Source organism: Gorilla gorilla, chromosome 8 (genome assembly GCF_029281585.2).
Source record: "Gorilla gorilla gorilla isolate KB3781 chromosome 8, NHGRI_mGorGor1-v2.1_pri, whole genome shotgun sequence".
NCBI classification, from domain to species: domain Eukaryota; kingdom Metazoa; phylum Chordata; class Mammalia; order Primates; family Hominidae; genus Gorilla; species Gorilla gorilla.
Window position 1 is genome coordinate 88,224,690 of NC_073232.2, and position 20,481 is coordinate 88,245,170.

The following is a 20,481-nucleotide window of genomic DNA, read 5'->3' on the forward strand; positions in this document are numbered from 1 at the left end:
AAGACTGGCATTGATTTACGTTTTCTGCAAATATCTTTAAATTCTGGCTTCATTGAAGATAGTTTGAGTCTCATATCTAGTCCTGCATTCAGTCAGTTGTGATGTTGTATATGTTGACATATTTTTTTAAAAGCCAGCTTTCAAGTAGTCAGAAAGGAAGGGGATATTTTGGTAGGCTTTTCAGATAATCATGGATATTTTTCTTTGATACTATGCCAAAATTTGTCAGATGGAAACTTCTTTCAGTTTAATTGTACTGTGAAATTTGAAACCCTGTCCACGTACTTTTGTATTCTATTAGATTTTGAGTCTCATACTTGAGTGATTCTTTTATCCACGCATATAACGTTAAACTAAACTGGTCATTTAGAAAACACTAGTTAAGTGAGTTAAGCAAATCTTCCATATACTTCATCGTACAATATTTTAAAAATCATTCATTAACGTAAGCACCAGTTTTCTTTTTTTTTTTTTTTTTTTTTTTGAGACAGAGTCTCGCTCTGTCGCTCAGGCTGGAGTGCAGTGGCGCGATCTCGGCTCACTGCAAGCTCCACCTCCCAGGTTCATGCCATTCTCTTGCCTCAGCCTCCCGAGTAGCTGGGACTACAGGTGCCTGTCACCACGCTCGGCTAATTTTTTGTATTTTTAATAGAGGAGGAGGGGTTTCACCGTGTTAGCCAGGATGGTCTCGATCTCCTGACCTCGTGATCTGCCTTCCTTGGCCTCCCAAAGTGCTGGGATTACAGGCGTGAGCCACCGCGCCTGGCCCATAAGCACCAGTTTTACCTGAAAAGTAACTACTGGGAAACTTCAAGTTCCTGGTGGTGAATTCAAATTTTCCAAAATTCCATTTGCCACTTGAAAGAAAATGACTTTTATCATTGGCAACAAATGCTGTTAGAAGTTATTTCTTGTAACGCCAAGTTCCATTCATTCACTTTTGAGAAAATGTCTGCCAGATACCCAAGTCTTAATATGTTCATTCAACATATTTCAGCATATGTCTGTCAGCCATTTTATTCAAGTAAAGATTGTATTCCATGAAAAAAGTAGCCAGGTCAGCTTTACGGCTGAATTGAGTGCTTGTCCTCAGAACAACAGTCCTATTTCCATATGCAGCAGACATGTACTCTGACTGTGAACGATTTCATCACAGAATATTAAAAAGGCATGTACTCAAGGATCAAAATTTTATAAAACTAAAATTTTATACTTCTTTTTTGTTATTCCACTGTGAGAGTGCCACAGTGAAGAATATGACTGCTTGGACAGTTTGTGGGCACTACCTTACTTGGCTAAGTTGCTAGAGAAGTTTTACCCCATCAGCGCAACAAGTGCAAATGTCAACACAAGGCAAATGACATCTTGATATGAGTATGAAAAGAGTATTTGGGACCCTTCCTGAGGTTCTGCAAACCCTACTTTGAGAAACACTAATCTAATCTAATCCTCTCTTGCTAAAGAGAGGAAACTATGGCCAGGAAGGCCGAAGGATTATTATCTTGCTCAAATTCATTCCAGCAGTATAATAAATAGAAACACCAAAGCCAGACGTCTACTCTCTATCATACATGTAATGCAGTTTGTCTTGTTTTCTCTGAGGAACTCCTCCCCCAGCCTCCCGCAAAAAGAAAATTCCTCAGATTCAAATCATTACACCATAGCACTGATATATTATCAAGTTTACTAAAGGAGCAGGACTTGCCACATAAGGAATTTAGAAATTGTTTTTAGCATTTTAGACTTTTCTTTCAGTCCTAATGTTCTTTAGTGTCATCAGTTTTAGAAGAAGGTGGTGTAAGATTAAGAAGTATCTAAGAAATGTATATTATTTTTAAAATTATAAAAGACCTTTGTCATTTTTTTCTTTATTTTTACTCATTGAAAAATTACTTTGTCACTGCTTAAAAGTGTCATTAAATGTATTGTGTAATTGTTGCTTCAGAAAAGTCAGATTCTGGTGTGAGCCTGATTTGGTCACCAGAAGTTCTGTTAAAAGAAGGCCATAGATACAGTGCTGTAGGGTATTGTGCATTGCTATGTGTGAGTTCATTAACTACCTCTCCAGTGACCATGCTGTAGATGTCTCTTAGAAGAAAGACATGTTCTCTCTCTCCTAACAGTTGCACTGTGATTGGAAAAAGGTTGTTCAAAAAGATCTTTCTTTTCTCAACATTGAGATGGATTATGTGGCACTCACCGGTCACTGGAAGAGACTGACATGTAAACAGATAAATTGCTAAACAACTTAGTTCTAAGTTCAGCGTGTTGGAATGGAGGGAGAACAGCTTTGGTGCCAGACAGACCTGGGTTAAAATCCAAGTCTCAATACCTGCTTTGTGATCTTGCAAGAAGTGTTGTTTTCACATCTATGGACTGGAGGTGTTAATACCAAGAATTGGTGAAGGACTTGAGGTAGTAGATTAAGCATTCAGTCTAACTTCTGACTGAGGGGCATTTTAGTTCTTCAAAATAGAACTTCAGGATTCTAGGGGTTCGAGGGAAGAATAGAAATAGATGAGTAGAGGCGGTGTATATGTACACATCTACCATAGATTGTCTCAGGAAGAAAAGGAAGGAGATGGGGCCTAATGACTCTTTCTTGTTGCTGTTGTTTTTCTGTTTTTGTGTTCAGCAGTAGCATAGCAGAAGGAAGCCATGTCAATATGGTTGAGAGTTAATAGTTCGTTCCTTCAGTAAAAATTATGTTGTACAACTGCTAGCTGCTGATCTGGAGACTGAGACCCTGGCAGTAACAAAACAAGCCCCTGCTCTTTTGGAGCTTACATTTTAGCGAGGAGACAGATAATGTAATATCGTGAAGGTAAGTACCTCGAAGGACAGTGAAGCAGAAAAAGAAAATAGCAAGTGATCACATGGGGCTGAGCAGCTCCTTTTAGACAGGATGGTCACAGGCCAGCCTCCCTGAGAGCTGGGGAGCTCACCAATGGTGCAGTATCGCCGAGGCACAAGGGGCCTGGAAGGAAGGGTAGCCTCCAGACCAGGGTTGGGAATACTCCATTTCCTTATTTTCAGATGCACCTTTTTGTACATTTTAATATATCAGGATTTGAGCATTGTATATTTAGAGTTATAGTACTTCTCCTTTCCCCCATCACAGAAAAGGTTTTTATAAATTTATTTGTGTGGCATAATCAAAGACAAAAAGGGAGTTTACAAATAAAAGGGACAGTGAATGAGTTCCCACATAATAGCCTCTCTTTTTTCCACGAAGTCAATGTCAAAAAACATTGGCAAGAGAGAGATGGCCCTGGGGATAGGGAAGGGGTGGGGCAGAGGGAGAGTGCCTCAGAAGAGCAGAGGAAGGAACGTGGGCCACCAAGAGTCTCTTAGGGACAAGTAAATAGACTGTGGAATCGGTTTTGAACTAGAAACTTTAAACTTAGAACACTGTCCAGCGTTCACAATGGTTGGATTTCTCCAGCACCAAATAACAGGCGGTGGAAGTGGAGAGCACAAGCTGGGGCCAGCTAGGCAAGGTTCTGTAGGGAGACAGCAAGGGGGCGAACCTACAATATGAGGGGAGTGCATGTGGATGCTCAGCCAGGAGGCTGGCTCTGGAATGGGAGGATCTACCTAAGGAGACCACTCACAGGCACACATAGCCTCAGGGCAAGGAGAAACAGTGGGCTGTGTCATCACTCCATCTCCAGGGAGGTGGGAAAGTTAACTCTGACATACTCTTCATCTGTGGATGAGAGTAGATATTCCCTTCAACCCAGGTTTCATAGTCATCACTAAAAGACAATAAACATATTGATGGAGAAGAAGGATGGCAGAATTCAAAGGCAAAGGAATCCAAAGTAGTCACCACAGCTTTCAAACTCCGCTGCCTTCACTCTTGGTACTGGCTCAGGTCAGAATCTGATGGCATCAGTCACACGACAGGATCTGTAGATGCCAGCTAACTCATAGACAACTAACCTGGTCAGCTCCTCAAAGGTGACCAGCACAAACCAGTCACCTCAGTACCCACCAGTGCCTGGGACTTCATGTTCTTTTTTATTATTTTCTTCAAAGTGTCAGTATTGTAGATGGTCTCTCTATGTTAAGGAAAGGTGTGTCTTCATTAAAGAAATAAGGAACAGTCAAGACTTAGCAGCAGAAATATTAGGGAATAATTATCAGCATAACAGGGGAATACTTGACTTCTTAAAGATCCGTGGCTGTCCAACCTTGTGCATTTGTACTTACAAATCATGAACTATTTGACATAAAAGCTGAGGTATAGAAAAACGTGCAGCAAAAAAATGTTATAAATCACTGTGAGTTAAAGATAAATCAGCAGTGAAGATAAAGCATCTGTAAAACTCTACTATAAAGCAGTGAAACAATTCATTTTTTAAAATGTAGTTTGCACATTCCTCAAAAATACCTCTTTTAGATAAAGTGAACTTACTTTTGAAATTATAGTATAAAAGTGATACCTTTGTAATTTTGGTTCCCTGCTTTTTGAAACATTGTGATCTTTACCACTTTAGTTTCATAATCATAGTGTTTTGACCAAAGGCAAGAAACTTCCACCCTTTTGCATGTGTCCTAGTTTAATTGTTCCAACTGACTTCACATTCTGATGTTGAAACCTTATCTTTCTGTTTATCCCACTGAGGAAAAGGTTTTCTTCACCAACTGTCATCTTGTTAGTCATCAAAGATACTTAACTGTTGCAACTGCTATTGAAAAATAAAAGTAGGCCGGGTGCAATGGCTTATGCTTGTAATTCCAACACTTAGGGAACTGAGGTAGGAGGACCTCTTGAGCCCAGGAGTTTGAGACCAGCCTGGGCAACATGGTGAGACTTCAACTCTACAAAAAAATGTTTAAAAACTAGCCACACAGGGTGGTGTGCATGTGTTGTTCCAGCTACTTGGGAGGCTGAGGCAGGAGGATCACTTGAACCCAGGAGTCTGAGGCTGCAGGTGAGCTATGATCATACCATTGCCCTCCAGCCTGGGTGATAGAGCGAGTCCCTGTCTCAAAAGAAAAAGAAAATATAAAGAAAAAGGGCCCATTTTTAATTTGTTGGTGGAAGATTTCTTGCCATGCCATATCTGTGCAGCTCACTAAACCTCTTTTGTGGATGTTTCCATGTTCACCAGCCCTATTGAGAAACAGCTGACTCGGCAAATGTCAGAATGTTCTGGAAGGACAGTGTGCACAGGTATTTGTGATGGTGATAGAAGGTCAAATGAAATGACCTGCTGCTTTTCACCATGTTGGAGTTCAGTTATCAAGGTCCAAATTTCAACTGTAGGACTCAACTGAGTATTAACAATTTTAGTGATAATAACAACAAAAAGAATATTGAGAGAATGGGGTAACAAAGCATTTCAGAAGTTTCCATTTGCCTGGCTTAGTGTCCTTGGAAGGTCATTAGCTCTTAGTTAACTTCTTATGCTCCTCGGTCATACTTAGATTTGAGTAAAGATACTGGCTTGAATGTTTTGTAATAATGAATAAAATCTTTTGCGTGCTACAAATTATTTTTGCCAAAAAATAAACAACTTTATCTTTCTAAATGTATTAAAAACAAACATAATTTCATATGGCTTTCAACCATTTTTTATCAGAAGCATTCCAAATCAATAACAATTCCTTCCAGAAATAAGAACTAATAAAAGCTTCATAATTAGAATGAAGAAGAAATTCATTGAAATTGAGAATCATTAAAATATATTTTAAATGGTAAAGCTTTTTAAGTGTACTTTTCCCTTGGGACATTAACTATATGGCCCTGAAAGAATAATTAGTTACTTCAGTTTATCAACCACATTGTGTTATTTTTTTAATTGCCACTAGTATTCTAGGTAATTGGCTTTTAAATTCTTTCACAAAGAATGCTTGTTTCCTCTTGCAGCATGATATAGCCAGCCCTCCACATCCTGTTCTGCATCTGTGGGTTCTGCATCCATGGATTCAACTAACCACAGATTGAAAAAAAATTTCGAACTGCATCTATATTGAATATGTATAGACATTTTTTTCCTTGTCATCATTCCCTAAATAATACAGTAAAAGAACTATTTACATAGTATTTACATTGCACTAGGTATTAAAAGCAGTCTAAAGATGATTTGGGGTATCCAAGAGGAGGTATGCATAGGTTATGTGCAAACACTGTGCCATTTTACATCAGGGTTTTGAGCATCTGTGGATTTGCATGTCTAAAGGAGGTCATTGTCCTGTGGAGGAACCAATCCCCCACAGATGGTAAGGGACAACTGTATTTATATATCTCGTTTAGTCCATTTTAGGGGCTATAGTTCCTCTTTCAGTGCCTAACTTTTCTTTCTACATGTACTCAGGCTGTCTTAAAACTTATAATAATTTATTCAGCAAAATACTAAAGTCTACAAGGCAACTGTCCCTAACCCCACTCTGGGCCCCATCCCCCATCACAGGGCCACTGAGATCTGTACTTACCCCACTTTCTTGAACAACTACTAGGGTAGTTGCTTTCTTCCCTGCTAGGTTTAAGACTAACAGTTGGCCTCACTACTTACTAGGTATAAACAAAAGTGGGAAGGAGTGTCTCCATAAAGTAGCTCTTTAAAATGCATGTATGTTAACCCTATTCGCATTGAATTGTTAATCCAATTAGCACTTTATCCACTGGGATACAAAATTTACAGAAGGGCAAGTGGGAGTGGGATGTGGACAGGGAATCAAAGAGCCTGGCAAGACGGATTGGATTAGATGTTAGGAAAGACTGAGCTACCAGCGTGAGTGTCGGAAGAGAGGCACAAGATTTAAAATATAGTTTCATTATTTACAAGCGTAGAGGCAAAGGAAAACTTCCTCTTCACCCCTCTGAAGGTTCACTGATAATGAGCTGACAGATCAGCAGATTAATTGGAGAAAAGGTATATACATTGAATCAGCTGTGTTACATGACACGAGAGCCTTCAGAATGCAGACCCAAAGATGGGAAACTTTCCGTTTTCATGCTGAGGTTCAACAAAACATGGATAGTTGTGGAGAAATATAATTGAACAAAAGGGATGTGATCTAATGCTAATGGAGTGAGTGAGGAAACCCAGCAAGGCTTGTCTGTTTTGGGTTGCTGTTGACCTCTCTGTGGAACATCCCTTCCTTCTGGGTATGAGGCAGGACCCTCTCTGGAATGGGGGTCTGATGACCTACAATCAAACAAGTAGGTCAGATCATTTCTTTATGGCCAGGGTTAGAGTAATAATTTCAGGGTTTATGGTTGGCTTTGGGGAAAAGTGGTTCTGGTTTCTATGACTCACCTTGGGGAAGAGGGATTCTAGATTGTATGGCTAATCTCGGGGGGAAAATGAAGGGCCAGGGACAGAAGGGCAGAGAGATTTTTGCTTCTGAGGTCTTCATTTTGGGAAACTATCTTTTGAGGCCAGCACAAGTAATAGCCATTTCTTTTCTCTTTCCTTCATTTACCTTTCAAAATAGAAACACTACTTTAAGGATTCAGAACTACTTCCATATGCTGATCATTCAAGATTTGTGCCCTTTTTTTCCCAACAAAAATAAATGTCAACAACCTGATAGTCTCTAGCAAGAGAAAGTGGAAAACTAGTACATCTGCTGAGCGTCTAACATGTAGCAGGAACTACTTGCACCATCATGGGTATTTTTCTCATTTAATCCTGACAGGGACCTTTGTAGGCAGATATTATTATGCCCATTTCATAGATCCTAACATTTAGGCACAGAGAGTGAAGTGCCAAAGCCACAGGTACATGACAGAGCCAGGAGTTGAAACCAAATCTGTCTAAACCCCAAAACACACAGTCTTTCTACTGAAGATCAGATGCTGGCCATAACCACACGTAGTAGCTTACAGTTAGCATGCAGAGGTAGAAAGAGCCTCTGGAATAAAATGGGCTAGGATTTGAGTTCCCACACTGTTACTTATGAGCTTAGAAATCCTTGTAAAACAGACTTGGCCGGGCACGGTGGCTCACGCCTGTAATCACAGCACTTTGGGAGGCTGAGGCAGGTTGGATTGCTTAAGTCCAGGAGTTCAAGACCAGCCTGGAAATATGGCAAAACAATATATAAAAAAATACAAAAATTAGCCCAGCATGTTGGTGTGCGCCTGTAGTCCCAGCTACTTGGGAGGCTGACGTGGGAGGATCAGCTGAGCCTGGGGAGTTTGAAGCTGCAGTGAGCCGTGATTGCACCACTGCAGTCCAGCCTGAGTGACAGAGTGAGACCCTGTCTCAAAAACAAACAGATACAACAGTGGTTCCTAATTCAGGTTTTTTGGGTATTAAGTGAGATAATGCATGTTATATATTTTGCACAGTACCTAACCCACAAAATCTGCTTATCATTGGGATAATATTAAAGAAACAGTATTGATAAAGAAGCTCAGCTCCTCAGAAAATGAGAATTTCTTTCCCTGCTAAGTGAGGTGATGGATGCACTGTTTGGCAAGACAAATCTCAAAGGCCTGTGCTGAGTGGAAGTTGCCTGCATGTCACTGGTGGTGTTAAGGAGGGAGAGGGGAGTTAGCTAAGAGCAATAATTGAGCAGAACACACAAGTATGTCAAGGAGAATGGACTAAACTAGGTTCAGGATACAAGATCTCCAGTTAGGAATGTGCTTGTTTCCTTTGCATTGTCTCAAATTTCCTGAAATTTAGGTCTGAGACATGATGACTCTAGGAGGTCTCCATGCTGCAGATATGTGGACTAGAAATGCATTTGGCATCCTGAGTCCTTAGAAACAAAAGAACACTTGTGCCTATTGCTGGCACGTTTTACAGTGCACGCTCCATAGTCAGTGCTCAATAAATTCCAGTTGACTCTGACTGCTGCTGCAGACCCTGGACAGTAGCTTGGGGAGAGGGTAGGCAATGGCTAAAGGTGTTTATAGGTTTTTCAACAAAATTAAGTTGCACTCCCTTGTGTTATGAGACATTGCTTTTATCCCAGACCTCTCCAGGGTTTTACCATATTTATTTTAACTAGAGACCATCTTGGGAAACAGTTTGAACCCCAAGTGGAATTTATTATTTGAAAGCCAAGTGGCAGGGAAAACGGATAACAACGAATGAAATTGAAAATAGAGTATTTCAGTTTAATAAAATTAAAACCAGAACAACACCTAAAATTTTTGGCTCTTTAGTGACCAAGACTTGGCAGAACTTTCCTCGTGAGCCTGGATCCAGGGGGCCTGTTTCAAGAGCAGGGACACGCCTCTCTTTCTCTGCCTGCTCCTTTCTGCACTCTTAGCAGTAGGCCTGTGGGCCCCAGCAGATGGAATAATGGAATTTTGCCCAAACCAGCGACCAGATGAGGTTGAACAACTTTATTCAGAAGCAACAAAGCAGGCTTTGGTTCTGCCAATGGACATCAGGAAGTGAGCTGTTTGTAGCTATCTAGAGAATTGCCTCATGTGCTTGTCTCTTAATACTATTTGTGGTAGCTGCATTGTGAAACAGTTTAATAAAGCTGGGTAAGACATTGGCACCTAGTGCTATTGAGCCCTCATTGTTTCCTCCGCTGCCTTTAGCATGTAAATGATATCTATCAGATCCAATCCTTTGATGGCAATGGAGGAGGAGGAGGAGGACACACGTTGTACATTGTCCAAATATCCAACAGCCTTTCTGGATTTCTCAGAGTCCTGTGGATAGTAAGTGGCAAATTCAAATATAAAAATATGCTTTTGCTTTCAAATGACTATTAATTTTCTGTGAGTTATCTCTAATAAGTGGGCTTTCAGAAAGTTAGTATAATTTAATGGTAATAGAAATTTTAGGCCAGATGTGGTGGCTCACACCTATAATCCCAACACTTTGGGAGGCCAAGGTGGGTGGATCACTTTAGGTCAGGAGTTCAAGACCAGCCTGGCCAACATGGTGAAACCCTGTCTCTACTAAAAATAGAAAAATTAGCTGGGCATGGTGGCACATGCCTGTGATCCCAGCTACTCGAGAGGCTAAGGCAGGAGAATCACTTGAACCTGGGAGGTAGAGGTTGCAGTGAGCCAAGATCTCACCACTGCATTCCAGCCTGGGTGACAGCAAGACTGTGTCTCAAAAAAAAAAAAAAAAAGAAATTTTAGAATATGACAAGCCATTTCTATTTCAAAATTTCTTTATTTTTTCTATTTAAAATTTAGATATGGTATTATATTTTGTGATAAATTCGGACAACTTTACATATAATCCCCCTGCCCTTTGAAGGAAAATGAAGAAAAAGGTCATTGCTTCGAATTGGAGTGGGACAGCTCTGGGTTATGTGGACTTTGGCAGATTATTTAACTTCCTCAAACCTCATTTTTCTTAATCTGTATAAGGGGAACAGTAATACTTATTCGCAGAGTTTGGATGAAGATTTAATTAAAAGACCTAGCACCAATTCTAGACCATAATAAGGTCTCAACACTTCCTAGTTTCCCTTTAATCCCAGCTAGATCAATTTCTCACCAACTGTAAATGTCACTTTTCAAAATTGTTATTTTAGTATGCTTAACATATTAAAAACAGCCCATATTTAAGATCCTAATATTAAGTATTCCTGTTGAATAATTGTACAAAATTAATTTTACTGAGCGACGCTTTTATGTCTTCAGTTAATAAAAGTCCATGTTTAGTACCTGAGAGTCCTGTGAGTCTCTTTAACTGTGTTACGGGTAGTTGTGCAGGATTTCCAGAAATTATGAATGTCAGTGGAAATTTTTACTTCTCATTATTTAGTGCACAGTTCTGTAAGATCTGTAATTTGGTGGGTGCAGGTGAGAGTTTTTAGATCACACCATCTGTGAAAGGCCTTGTAAATGTGTAGTGGAATAAACCACTGTTGTATAACTATATTGCCAAGAAAGACTTTCTGCAGTCATACTATCTTAGTATGTTAGAGTTTTTGAAAACTTAATGGCATTTTCAGCTTCTGTAAGGACTCCTGTTGCTCAGACTACTAAAAAAACAAAACAAAACAAAACAAAAAAAAAACGAGTTATTCTAGCATAACTGACCTTTGTTGCAAATTGCCTTATTTTATCTTAAAGAGCAAATGTTTGGAGGAATAATTTGTACAACTCCACTTGTCCTTGGGAGCTATTGAGCTCTAATACTTCTCAGTGCTTAACTTTGGTGGATAGTTATGCACTGCCTGTCGGATTACTTACTAGATTACTTCCCTGATCGTTAGCAATTCTTGTCATTAAGTAGTCAAGGAAAATAAAAGACATGAGCCATTCTCTGTGTGTACATCTAGACAGTCATTTATGCATAGACACACACTCATCACAAATATCCCAAAAGATACTGCTTTTTAAAACTGATTCAACTAGGGAAACTTTCGTTTTCCTTTCATTCATTAAACAAATATGTCTAAGCATCTCCTGTGTGCCAGGCACAGAGGGTATTCGGTGGGAAGTTAGCACTTATCCCATTCCTGACTTCTTAGTTCTTCCAGGTCCCTCCACCCAACAAAGGCCACCATAATCCTGATTTCTTTTGTTTCATTTCAGAGTTATTCTGCACATATAAAGGATATATTTGTGTGTGTATCTTCTCATTTTTGTTAATCCAAGTGATAGCATACTGTACATCTCCCATCTTGGAGAGTATTCCGGATCACCCTGATTCATTCTTTGTTTTTATTACTGCGTGGTATTACGTTGTATGGTTGGATGATTATCTTATTAGCACCCTGTTGGTGGACACTTAAGTAATTACCAGGGTTTTTCCTCTTCTGTTTCTGTGGCCTTGCTGTCTTTCTCCTGCCTTGCATTTCTACTAACATATTGGTTTCGTTGTTTATCCATAGTGATTCTGAGAAATTGGATTCAACACCACCTTCATGGAGACCCTCACCCTTGTATGTACTTCCTGATAGATCCAGACAAGCATAAGTATGTTAAATGTACTCAACAAGACCTTATCTTTTCACCCCACAAACTCTTTGTGATTAGCTTGTGATATTGATCATGAACCACCTGATAAGCCTTTCAACCCCAGCATCCACTTCTTTAAATTGCAGGGACCTTGAGGAGCACGGACTCAGTTTGGCAGACATCATACCGATCGTCTGGGCCTCTGTCACTTCAGGTTGCCCACACTGCTCACACTGATCGGTGCTCTCGCAGCCAGGACAGAGATCAGGAGTGTCCTGTTGTTCCCAGGCCACAGTGGCCTCCTTTTCCTTTGAATGCCCTTGCTCTTCCTATGTGATTTTATTTCCACTATAATGTGGAGACATTTGAAGATCAGTTGAAGCACATTTACTTCAAATATATCATAATTAGCTCACTCCCTTTTGGTATGGCTCTATGAGGTATATCTGGTTTCATTTCTGGAAACCTTAACTGTCAGAAGGTTGCTTTCTCACACTTGGTCATAAAAAATAGGAAGCCCCTTCCCAACTTAAGTCTTTAGAGACTTCGAGGTGACCTTGACCGCTGTTGTTGCTTCAGCTGCATCTTTTGCTGTCTGTTATTTCTTCATGTTGACATTACCATGCTCTGCCTCTGAGGTTCGGTTTCCCTTTCTATTGTTCCTCTGTCTTCGCTCTAATCCCCCTACTCTTCCTCTCTGTGTGTCTGTTTTCTGTAGAGCTTGCTTGTTTCGTTGACTATTTCAGTTTATGCCCCAGCAGCATAATTTACCATTCTCTTTTGTTATTTCCTCAGGTAGGTAGTTGATTATTAGCTCCTTATTCTGGCAATAAATAAAATTACATTTAAAAATGTCTCAGAGAAATATCCTCTGTTTCTTTTTTAATTTTCAAAATATTGAAATGTTAAAGGTCATTTTTAAATTGTGTTCTTTTTTTCCCCACTGTTTACAAAATTTCCAAGGCTCAACCTCTAAATTATTTATTTTTCTCATTGATCACTCTATTACCACTTAAAAAATTCAACAAATATTTAGTAAATCTGTGTCACGTACTGGACACTGTAGGCCCTGAAGACACAGACCAACTCCCTGTCCTCTAGGAATTCTAGGGAAGGCAGGCACTATATGTGATACTTTATCTATTAATTTTTATTTTTTGAGATGGAGTCTCGCTCTGTCACCCAGGCTGCAGTGCAGTGGCGCTATTTCGGCTCACTGCAAGCTCCCGGGTTCACGCCATTCTCCTTCCTCAGCCTCCCGAGTAGCTGGGACTACAGGCGCCCACCACCACGCCCAGCTAATTTTTTTGTATTTTTAGTAGAGACGGGGTTTCACCGTGTTAGGCAGGATGGTCTCGATCTGCTGACCTTGTCATCCACCTGTCTCGGCCTCCCAAAGTGCTGGGATTACAGGCGTGAGCCACCGTGCCTGGCCTATATGTGATACTTCATTCATTCATTCATTCATTCATTCATTCATTCATTGGAGATGTACTCTCACTGTGTTGCCCAGGCTGGAGTACAGTGGCATGATCTCAGCTCACTGCAACCTCCACCTCCCAGGTTTAAGCAGTTCCCCTGCCTCAGCCTCCCAAGTAGCTGGGATTACAGGCACTTGCCACCACACTCGGCTAATTTTTGTATTTTTAGTAGAAACGGTTTCACCATGTTGACCAGGCTGGTCTCAAACTCCTGACCTCAAGTGATCTGCCTGCCTTAGCCTCCCAAAGTGCTGGGATTACAGGCATGTGCCACCGCGCCTGGCCATAAATGGAGCATATGTTCTAGAGAAAATGAAACAGGAAGAGGGAGCAGGGAGTTCACAATGGGATATGGTTTTAAATAAGGTCATCAGAGAAGATGCTCATTGAGAAGAAGCCATTTGTGCAAAACCTTGAAGGAAATGATGCAGCAAGTACTGGGGATTTATTGAGGGAAGAGTGTCCTGGGTGGGCGGGAGTAGCCGGTGCTCCTCCCAGCCAGGAGCCGCCTCTCAGGAGGTGCATGCCCAGAACAGCAAAGAGGCCACCGTGGCTGGAGTGGAGCAGGTAGAGGAAATATGTCAGAGAGGCTCCTGAGAACCTTTTTAAGCATGAGGCCTTTTAAGCCATTGCAGGGATTTTGGCTTTACTCTGAGATGAAGAGCCATTGGACAGATTTGAGATGAGGGAGTCATAGATCTTGTGCTATGATGTGTTATTGTCACATATTCTTTCAAGAGGGTGAATTACTAAGCCTTTGTTCTAGCTCATCTTGCGGTAAATATTTTCTGCCCAGTTAGGAGGAAGAACTAGTGATAAATGACCCAATATTTTCTCTTCTCTTCCTTCCACACCCCAGATCTGTTGTGTAAATGCGAAGAACATTATTACTGTTAATGTAATTATTTATTAAGCCACATCTCTAAGTAACCAAAAGCCATCAATAATTTTAGGCTTTCTGCAAAGTCTCTCAATCCTGATTTAAAGTATTTATTTATGACTTATTTTGGTACTTCTTCCAAAAAAAAAAGATGAGAAGGTGAGGTTTAAAATGAAAAACATTTAAATTTAAAGGCTATGCAAATAAAACTTAAAAATTAAAATTATGTGGGAAGAAGTAGCAATCCATACAGATGACTATTGTCAAGTGATTTACCACTCAATTTACCCATAAGCGGAATTCATGGTAACCAAACTCAGAAGGAAAACAACAAATAACATAATTATCTTTGTCTGATTTTTGCAGACAATACCACTCACTAGTCCTTGTACTTCTTACTCTAGTGCAGGCTATCCTGTGAACTTATGTTTCATAATGTCCTTTTTCTTTGCAAAACAATTACTTTCTAAAAATAAACTGGTCAATATAAATTTCACCTTATTTCTACTAGGTTGGTTGTTTATTTAGGCGGTGTCATTTCTGCTGAAAGAATCAACTTCCTGCTAAAATTGTTAATTCACTCACTGTAGGCATTAAAATCAAGGTTGACGGGCCGGGCTTGGTGGCTCATGCCTGTAATCCCAGCACTTTGGGAGGCCGAGGCGGGCAGATCACCTGAGGTCGGGAGTTCGAGACCAGCCTGACCAACATGGAGAAACCCTGTCTCTACTAAAAATACAAAATTAGCTGGGTGTGGTGGCACATGCCTGTAATCCCAGTTACTTGGGAGGTTGAGGCAGGAGAATCACTTGAACCCGGGAGGCAGAGGTTGCGGTGAGCCGAGATCGCACCATTGCACTCACCTAAGCAATAAGAGCAAAACTCCGTCTCAAAAAAAAAAAAAAAGAAAAAAGAAAATCAAGGTTGATGTTACATTTTCTTTTCTTTTTTTTTGAGACGGAGTCTTGCTCAGACTGTTGCCCAGGCTGGAGTATAGTGGTGCGATCTCGGCTCACTACAACCTCTGCCTCCAGGGTTCAAGTGATTCTCCTGCCTCAGCCTCCCCAGTAGCTGAGATTACAGGCATCTGCCACCATGCCTGGCTAATTTTTTTTTGTATTTTTAGTAGAGACGGAGTTTCATCACTTGGCCAGGTTGGTTTCAAGCTCCTGACCTCAAGTGATCCGCCCATCTCAGCCTCCCAAAGTGCTAGGATTATAGACGTGAGCCCCTGTGCCCAGCTGATTTTACATTTTCAATTGTCTGTTTCACTAGATTGTCTGCTACCTACCTTGTATCCTCTAACAGATAGTGTTCAGTCCCCTACCCCCAACTCTAAAATCTAAAAAACTCTGAAAACAGAAGTTTATGAAAAGTTGTTACAAACTCATTCAGAAGCAAAAACTTGAACTGAAATAAAGACAATTTAAAAATCTTCATTTGTCCAACTTGTGAATATTTGCATGTTTTGCTACAGAAGTGGTAATAGGTTCAATTATGGGTGCCCTGCAGATTCCGCTGGGAGTTATGTAACATTTAGTACATGCATCTTACTACTTTTCCAAAATTTGAAAATATAAATTCCAAACCACATCTTCCTCCAAAAATTTCAGAAAAGGGATTGTGGACTTGGCAATAGCCAATCCTGGAATAATGATTGGAATAATGTAGGTGCCTAGTAAAATGTGAATTGAAGTTTGATTAATATGAGATACTTAGAAATTAGAAACATTTCTGCAGCCAGGTCTTGTGACCTTGAGACCTCAGAGAATAAAATAGATAATTCAGTCTTTAGAAGCAGGACACCAAAATGTTTCCTTAATTGTTCTCTTAAGGTAGTAGTAATTGATCTTAGGTCAGGCTAATAAATCCAGAAAGAATGAAGTGTTACCCTATCAGTCAAAATTGTTCCTATTAGTATCCTAGAAGGTGCTTTTTGTGCCATTCACATATTTTGCATGTTGTCTCTGTATCTGTACTTATCACTTTGTATCTTTCTGTTTTTTGTTCAACATTTTTTAAAGGTGTCACATCAGCTTTTTTAATACTGGTGATTTAATTGCAAAAGCACACATAAACAGTTTGAAAGGTGTGAGAAGAAATTCGCAAGTCACATGGGGAAACAGCAACAAAGCTAGCATTCAGTCTGGAATGTATCCACTGTGCAAAACAAATTCAACTGCCAGTGGGTCAAATGGTGTATCCTGAGATTGAGTGAAAAATGAGTTTGATACAAGAAGCGCTTGTTTTATACAAAGGATACAGTGGGAAATATCAAGATGAGATGAATATAGGCTGTACCCTCACAAAGCTGAAGCTTAATAGGGAAAGCAGAACATGTATATAAAATAATAAACTACATAGCAGAACATACCAGATATCATGTGAAGATGAGTGGGGATAGGTTAAATGGAGAGGATGGACTTGCAGAATACATGGATGAGAAGGACAGAATCTTCGCTGTCAAGCAGTGTTGACTAGTAGAGATACACATAAACACATAAATTATTATGGAAAATGGTAAATAATAGGAGCTAAGGAACCATAGGTAAGTATAGTAATCCTTGGGGAAGGTAGGCAGGAATTGATCTTCAAGCTGGTCTTGAGGGACACAAGATTTTGCCCAGAAGGCTTGGAGGTAGGTCAAGGAATCTGTTCTGGGCAGAGTAAATAAGATGCTTGTTGTTTGAAGTATCACTAACAGAACAGTTACATACAGTAACTCTTTATATTTTATTGTCATTGCAGGTGAATCAAACATCCCTTCTGGAACAATACAGAGTAGGAAAGGTTTGCAGAATAAGAGTCAGTTTAGGACCATTGCACCAAAAATTGTGCCCAAAGTCCTAACGTCCAGAATGCTGCCATGTCATTCACCATCACGCTCTGATCAGGTGAATCTGGGACCCTCCATCAACTCCAAGCCGCTGGGGATGTCCACCCAGAACTATGCCCTGATGCAGGTTGCTGGCCAGGAGGGGACATTTTCTCTTGTTGCTCTGCCACATGTTGCCTCAGCTCAGCCAATTCAGAAACCCAGAATGTCCCTACCTGAAAACCTGAAACTTCCTATTCCTAGATATCAACCCCCTAGAAATAGCAAAGCATCAAGAAAGAAACCCATCCTGATCTTTCCTAAGAGTGGCTGTAGCAAAGCTCCTGCCCAAACCCAAATGTGTCCTCAGATGTCCCCTTCCCCACCTCACCACCCTGAACTCCTGTACAAACCCAGTCCATTTGAGGAAGTGCCATCACTAGAGCAAGCCCCAGCCAGCATTAGCACAGCTGCGCTGACCAATGGAAGTGACCATGGGGACTTGAGACCACCAGTGACCAACACCCATGGCAGTCTGAACCCTCCTGCTACCCCAGCATCATCCACACCAGAGGAGCCTGCCAAGCAGGACCTCACAGATCTTTCAGGGAAAGCACACTTTGTAAGCAAGATAACATCTAGTAAACCTTCTGCTGTTGCCAGTGAAAAATTTAAAGAACAAGTTGATCTTGCAAAAACCATGACCAGTTTATCACCAACCATTCTTGGCAATGCAGTTCAGTTGATCTCTTCAGTCCCCAAAGGGAAACTGCCAATCCCACCCTACTCAAGAATGAAGACAATGGAGGTTTACAAAATCAAATCAGATGCTAACATTGCAGGTTTTTCTTTACCAGGACCTAAGGCCGACTGTGATAAGATATCCTCCACCACAGAAGGCTTTAATGCAGCCACCAAGGTGGCAAGCAGGCTACCTGTTCCACAAGTGTCACAGCAGAGTGCCTGTGAAAGTGCCTTTTGTCCACCCACCAAACTTGATCTTAACCACAAAACAAAACTGAACAGTGGAGCAGCAAAGAGAAAAGGAAGAAAACGGAAGGTACCAGATGAAATTTTGGCATTTCAGGGAAAAAGGAGGAAATGTATCATTAATAAGTGTAGAGATGGTAAAGAAAGAGTAAAAAATGATCCCCAAGAATTCAGAGACCAAAAGCTGGGGACCCTGAAAAAATACCGTAGCATTATGCCCAAACCTATCATGGTCATACCCACTTTGGCCTCCCTGGCTTCTCCAACTACACTACAGTCCCAGATGCTTGGGGGCCTAGGACAGGATGTTTTGTTAAATAATTCACTCACTCCTAAATATCTTGGCTGTAAGCAAGACAACAGCTCTTCCCCTAAGCCCAGCTCCGTGTTCAGAAATGGATTCTCTGGCATTAAGAAGCCTTGGCACAGATGTCACGTCTGCAACCACCACTTCCAGTTCAAACAGCACCTTCGAGACCACATGAATACACACACCAACAGACGCCCTTACAGTTGTCGGATTTGTCGCAAGTCCTATGTACGTCCTGGCAGCCTGAGCACACACATGAAACTTCATCATGGTGAGAACCGTCTGAAGAAACTCATGTGTTGTGAGTTTTGTGCAAAAGTGTTTGGCCACATCCGAGTCTATTTTGGCCATCTGAAAGAAGTGCATAGGGTTGTGATCAGCACTGAGCCTGCGCCCAGTGAACTGCAGCCAGGAGACATACCAAAGAACAGAGACATGAGTGTGCGAGGCATGGAGGGATCGTTGGAGAGGTGAGTGCCAATGTAATGGAGACCTGGCAAGAGAGTCTGTTTTGATTTGGGGAAGAGGGGAAGATTTCATATTCAGAAAGTAGAGTTTATAAGACATCTCTTGGATTAAGATTTCATAAAGTAGCTATGTATACCTCCTAGATCTGTGAAGAATGATCTTGTTTCTCTCTGGTTTCTGATCATCCATACTTGGAATTAGTTCTAGTAAAGAACTGTATATAGTTCCAGTGGTCTTTACAAGTAATTTCCCCCAAAATCACATCCACAGAATTTGCGTTATTTTAAACAGCATCATTTGCCCCAAAATGCGGCATGACCCATGGTTGGGGACTCAGAGTGGGTGGGTCTCTCATGTTGACCCTACCTTAAGGTGCCCAGATCCCACCCTCTTCATTTGCCCTGTTTTTCCCATCAGTTTGGGTTCACTCTTTCTGGTGTCATTCCTTTTTGCAAGCACTGCTTCCTGGTGTCATTCCTTTTTGCAAGCACTGCTTCCTGGTATTATTGCTATGGGATCCTTGGGGTGTCATTTCACTGGCTGGAAACCTCTGTGGGCAGTGGCGCCTTGGCCTGAGTTTTGCTCTGGCCCATTAGGCTCGTTCTACCCACTTGGCCTAGCAGGCTGCACTCAGCTCATGCTACCGGCCTAGATCCCATGCCTGCCAAGGGCGAGCCAGGCACAGAGTGGTGAGGGATGTGTGAGTGAGCGTGGGGTCTGGCCACTGCGCATAGGCAGGCACGCCGGCTGCTGCTGCAGGCCAGGCAGCTCCAGGTGCCACCTCCTTGCAAGGCTGTGGCTGGACCAGGCACATCACAAGCAGCTTCCATGGTTGGCACCAGGTACATGATGTTGCCCAGAAGCTTGGAGACAAGGGAGTCACTGCCCTGGCTCAGGGGGCTCCCAGGACAGAGCTCCCCAAAGGGCCGCAGCTCTTCTCTTCACCTGCTGTGTGGCAAACAAGAGGCGTGTTTCAGCCTGTTTGTGTTACAGCTCTCTTAGCCCCACCATTTGGCAGGTCTCGAGTTCTTGTCCTGCGTTCAGGAAGAATGAGGTACACAGAGAAGTAGAGGGTGAGCAAGATGAAGAGGAGCTTTATTGAGTGATAGAACAGCTCAGAGTTGAACTGCAGGGGGCAGTTCCTCTCTGCAGGCAGGTTTTCCCCGTCATCTCTTGTGCTCTCAGCAGAGAGGGTAGCTCCTCTCTGCCACTGGTCGTCCCATTGTCTCTTCAAGTCTGGCTAAGTCCCCGGCTTTTATGTGCCTCAGAGGAGAGGAAATGCGTGCAGTTGGTCCATGGGCGGTCATGGACAGACCCAGAAACGCACCACAAGTTCCCACTCCAGTCCACATGACTGGCAACCTGGCCCCCAGGCTTCAGGGCTTCTCTGGCTTGAAGGTGGGGCTTCACCGGGGACCTCCCCCTTTCTGCCCAGGAGCTTCTTTGCTCCCTGCTTCTGTTTATGGCACCCAGGCTGTTCATGCTGAGGGGGCACCTGCAGGCCGGCACCAAGCTGTCCTGAGCGCCCCTTCCTTAGCCTCCCTTCCATGCTTATTGGCACCCAAAGTCTGGAGCGGGCCAGTGGGGTAGGAGGTGGGCATATCAGCACTGCCTCGAGCGTGTGCACACCCAACCAGGTTACAGCAGAGCCCAGGCTCAGCCCCAGCCTTGCTTTGAGATTGGAGC

The 20,481-nt window shown here is 41.9% G+C and overlaps 1 protein-coding gene across 39 annotated transcripts in view; it reads left to right on the forward strand.

The window, feature by feature from the left end:
- The window catches only part of ZNF438 (zinc finger protein 438), a 194,103-nt gene that overhangs the window by 158,564 nt on the left and 15,058 nt on the right, over positions 1-20,481 (forward strand). For 32 of the 39 annotated variants that reach the window (XR_008668741.2, XR_010135240.1, XR_010135241.1 and 29 more), the window contains one exon: positions 16,961-18,797. Coding sequence is in view for 33 of the 39 variants with exons in the window: in XM_055351972.2 (XP_055207947.1) it covers positions 16,961-18,797 (1,837 nt within the window). In the remaining 6 variants the exon portion in view is untranslated. Of the gene's footprint in view, positions 1-11,784; positions 11,836-16,960; positions 18,798-20,481 lie in introns of all 39 variants that reach the window. The other 7 variants (XR_010135239.1, XR_010135238.1, XM_055351949.2 and 4 more) reach the window with 1 other exon arrangement.